The 3,876-nt window shown below is 40.9% G+C and overlaps 1 protein-coding gene across 1 annotated transcript; it reads left to right on the top strand.

Moving 5' to 3' along the window:
• The first annotated feature begins 2,319 nt into the window (after nucleotides 1-2,319).
• LOC109260170 (olfactory receptor 14J1) lies at nucleotides 2,320-3,285 on the top strand. The gene has a single exon (XM_019438198.2). The coding sequence runs from the start codon at nucleotides 2,320-2,322 to the stop codon at nucleotides 3,283-3,285; it is 966 nt and encodes a 321-aa protein (XP_019293743.1).
• Nucleotides 3,286-3,876: the final 591 nt, after the last annotated feature.

The following is a 3,876-nucleotide window of genomic DNA, read 5'->3' as shown; positions in this document are numbered from 1 at the left end:
TTCTGTCTTTTTCCCCCTAAAAATATTCTTATAAGTGCCTTTCAAAGGAGCTAGGTTCACTGCTTTCTACATTGATGGTGTTTTCAGTTCTAGATCCTCATATTCGACCTCAAGCTCAGCACACAATCACCTCAGACTGGGTCTTTCTCATCAGGGTCACCTCCTCTCCCAACCACCTCCCTGTCTGTATCTGTTTTGGAGAACAGCACAACATCTTTTCTCTGTACGTCCATCACATCAGGTTTTATCTGCCCATTTTCTCTTGTACTTGTCACTTCTTCTTGTCACACTTACAGATCAGTTCAAACCTTCACCATCTCTGGCAATATTTCATTTTTCAATCTTACATCCTGCTAATCCAACATCCATGCTGTTGCCAGAATGCTTCCTAATAATTAGTTTCAGCGAGTTCTCAAAATAAATTACAGCAAAACAAAAAGGTACTACCTCAGTGATTTTCAACCTCTTTCCATTGGGTAGGGATTAATCAATGTAATAAACCACAGTATCTGATGGACTAATTCAAGCAACTTGATAAACTGTATAGAATTGAAATCAATCAAGTATATACCCAGTTAAATAAATATTTACTTAGTGCTTCTATGTTAGGTACCATTATCAAAGGTGGAGAAATGGACAGAGATGGTGAAGAAATTGCCTTCTTGACCAAGAAACTCACTGAAGGTGAACTGACCTTTCAACAAATCCACAGATTTTTAAAAAGAAGTAGAAATCGGTGGAGTAAACTCTGATACACAGAATGGTTTTATGATTCTACAGTATCACCTTTAACATAAAACGTGACACCAGCCAATCCCCCTAACAATTATGTTATACGTGGTATTAAGGTTTTGTTTGTTTGATTATTTTTAGAAATGGGCACTCACTAGCTAATATATTTCATGTCCTGGAGAAAAAGAAAAGTAAATGTTTACTCTTATTGGAGAAGTCACAATAGAGATAATACTGGAAAGGCATATACTCTATTATCTAGCATTCTGCCTACAATGTAGTAAGAACTAAATACTTCTTCAAATTTTTTTAAGTTATCTATTCATTCAGAGAGAGACAGCGAGAGATTGCGAGCAGGGGAGGAATAGAGAGAGAGGAAGAGAGAGAGAATTCCAAGCAGGTTCCTCACTGGCAGAGTGTAGCCCTATGTGGGGCTCAAACTCACAAACTGTGAGATCATGACCTGAGCCGAGATCAAGAACCAGGCGCTTAAACGACTGAGCCACCCAGTGCCCCAGAACTCAATATTTTTTAGAAAAACTCATTATTTGTTCAAACGAACCTGATTGGACATATCCAAATCCAAATCATCCTAAGGTTTTAAAAATTAAAAGGACAAGGCACCATCAGACAGTTGTGATATCTATCAAGTTCCAAACCTCAGAATTCAATGCTTAGTTTCAGTGGCATCTGCATGTGACAATTTTGAGGTTTATTTCACTGTTTGAGCTTGCTCTGGGAAGTTCATTCCAACCAAGTTTCATATTTTAAAAATGTTGAGAGCCTCTCAGAGGCAAGGAATATGACTGTTTTTAGAGTGAACAGCTCCCCTACGTTTGCCTCTGGTCTGTTCTTAGATCCACTTACAAGGTGGTACCAACAATTTAATTTTAGATGGTTAACAAAAGAAATGTTACTACCTTACTGTAATACTAAGGTATCATAATAAGATGCAATAATACTAGTACAATCTTCAATGACTATGTTGAGTGGAAAGATTTCATCGTCTCTGTCAGTTTCACACCTTTAACAATCCAAACTCTGCTCCAGAAAATTCTGATGACTTTTTTCAAGCTATGTGACGCCATTGGTCACCCTTAGAGCTTCTGTTTCTGAATAATAAGTAAAGGTTTTTCTTTTTTTTTAATATATGAAATTTATTGTCAAATTGGTTTCCATACAACACCCAGTGCTCATCCCAAAAAGGTGCCCTCCTCAATAACCATCACCCACCCTTCCCTCCCTCCCACCCCCCATCAACCCTCAGTTTGTTCTCAGTTTTTAAGAGTCTCTTATGCTTTGGCTCTCTCCCACTCTAACTTCTTTTTTTTTCTTCCCTCCCCCCCGCCATGGGTTTCTGTTAAGTTTCTCAGGATCCACATAAGAGTGAAAACATATGGTATCTGTAGTAAAGGTTTTTCTAAATGAAGTGTTACCTAATCACTACGGGGATACGTTTGTCTTGATTTCGGTAGGTCTATGTTGGGTGCACTGTTAACCTGACATGCAGATATACTAAATATGATACATTCTTTCTACTGTTGTTTGGCTTCCTAGACAGTCATACTTGCTACGTTCAGTGTGACCATGGCCAATTTGACCTCCATGAGTGGATTCCTCCTCATGGGGTTTTCTGAAAACCAAAAGCTTCAGATTTTATATGCATTGCTGTTTTTGGTGACATACCTGATGGCCTTGACAGGAAACCTCCTCATCATCACCGTGACCACCTTGGACCATCGCCTTCAGTCCCCCATGTATTACTTTTTGAAGCACCTCTCTGTCCTAGACCTCTGTTTCATCTCTGTCACAGTGCCTCAGTCCATTGCAAATTCACTTACGAACAGCGGTTACATTTCACTTGGTCAGTGCATCCTTCAGGTTTTCTTCTTCATAGCTCTGGCCTCATCAGAAGTGGCCATCCTCACCGTGATGTCTTATGACCGGTATGTCGCCATCTGTCGGCCCCTGCAGTATGAGACCATTATGGACCCCCGCACTTGTAGGCACGCCGTGGCAGCTGTGTGGCTTGCTGGGGGCTTCTCTGGGCTCATGCATACTGCTGTGAACTTCTCCATACCTCTCTGTGGGGAGAGAGTCATTTACCAGTTCTTCTGTGACATTCCTCAGATGCTGAAACTAGCTTGTTCTCATGAATTCGTCAATGAGATTGCAGTGGCTGCCTTCACAACTTCGGCAGCATTCATCTGCCTGGTGTCCATTGTGCTCTCCTATGTCCACATCTTCTCTGCCGTGCTGAGGATCCCATCAGCAGAGGGCCGGACCAAGGTCTTCGCCACCTGCCTACCACACCTGTTTGTAGTCACCTTCTTCCTCTCCACAGCAGGTTTTGAGTTTCTGCGGCCCCCTTCTGGCTCCCAATCAGCTATGGACCTCATGTTTTCCATATTCTACACGGTGATACCACCCACACTCAATCCAGTTATCTACAGTTTACGCAATGAAGCCATGAAGGCCGCTCTGAGGAAGGTGCTGTCAAAAGGAGAATTTTCCCCGAGAAAGATGTATTTAAAAGCCATTTTTAAATTCTAAAGAACCATACAAATAAAAGTTATTGTCATTAGGTTTCAGATTGTAAAAGGGTAGGTCTGATTTCCACCCTTCCAATGTTTCTATTCTTCATATTCTGCTCAAAATCTGAGTAAGATATTATGCTTCTCAGGATAGTGGCCTTCCTTCCTCCAACTCAAGAGTTATTTTAAGGCATCTTTTAGGATTTTTTTCTGAAATAAAACAGAAAGGGCAATGAGTTTAGGGCCTGGCCGGCATCATCTGAAGGTGATTTCTAACAGACAGGCTCCAGACTGCTGGCACATAGGCTGACTGTGTTTATGGGGGCACGTTCCTGGTATAGTTCTTGGTATACATGTGTGCTTGCTGGTGTGCCTCCAAGTTTCTTACCTCTGTCAAGTTTCTACATTAATTCCCCTTCCTATTAAGCTTTTCAATAGCTTTTCCTACAATTTTTTCAGTCCCTAATAAATGTCGGTTTCATTGTACATGGGTTTCTTTTAACTCCTTTAGACAACTCTTCTAGCTATGCTACATTGTCCCCATTCGATCAATTAGGACACTAAATTTAGAAAAGATTGGTTTCTTGAGACTTCTCAAATAAAAAGCTGT

The sequence above is a fragment of the Panthera pardus genome, unplaced genomic scaffold, assembly GCF_024362965.1.
Source record: "Panthera pardus isolate Hobbes unplaced genomic scaffold, ASM2436296v1 HiC_scaffold_17, whole genome shotgun sequence".
In the NCBI taxonomy this organism is placed as follows: Eukaryota; Metazoa; Chordata; class Mammalia; order Carnivora; family Felidae; genus Panthera; species Panthera pardus.
The sequence above is the reverse complement of the archived record's forward strand: the minus strand, read 5'-3'. Positions and strand labels throughout refer to the sequence as shown.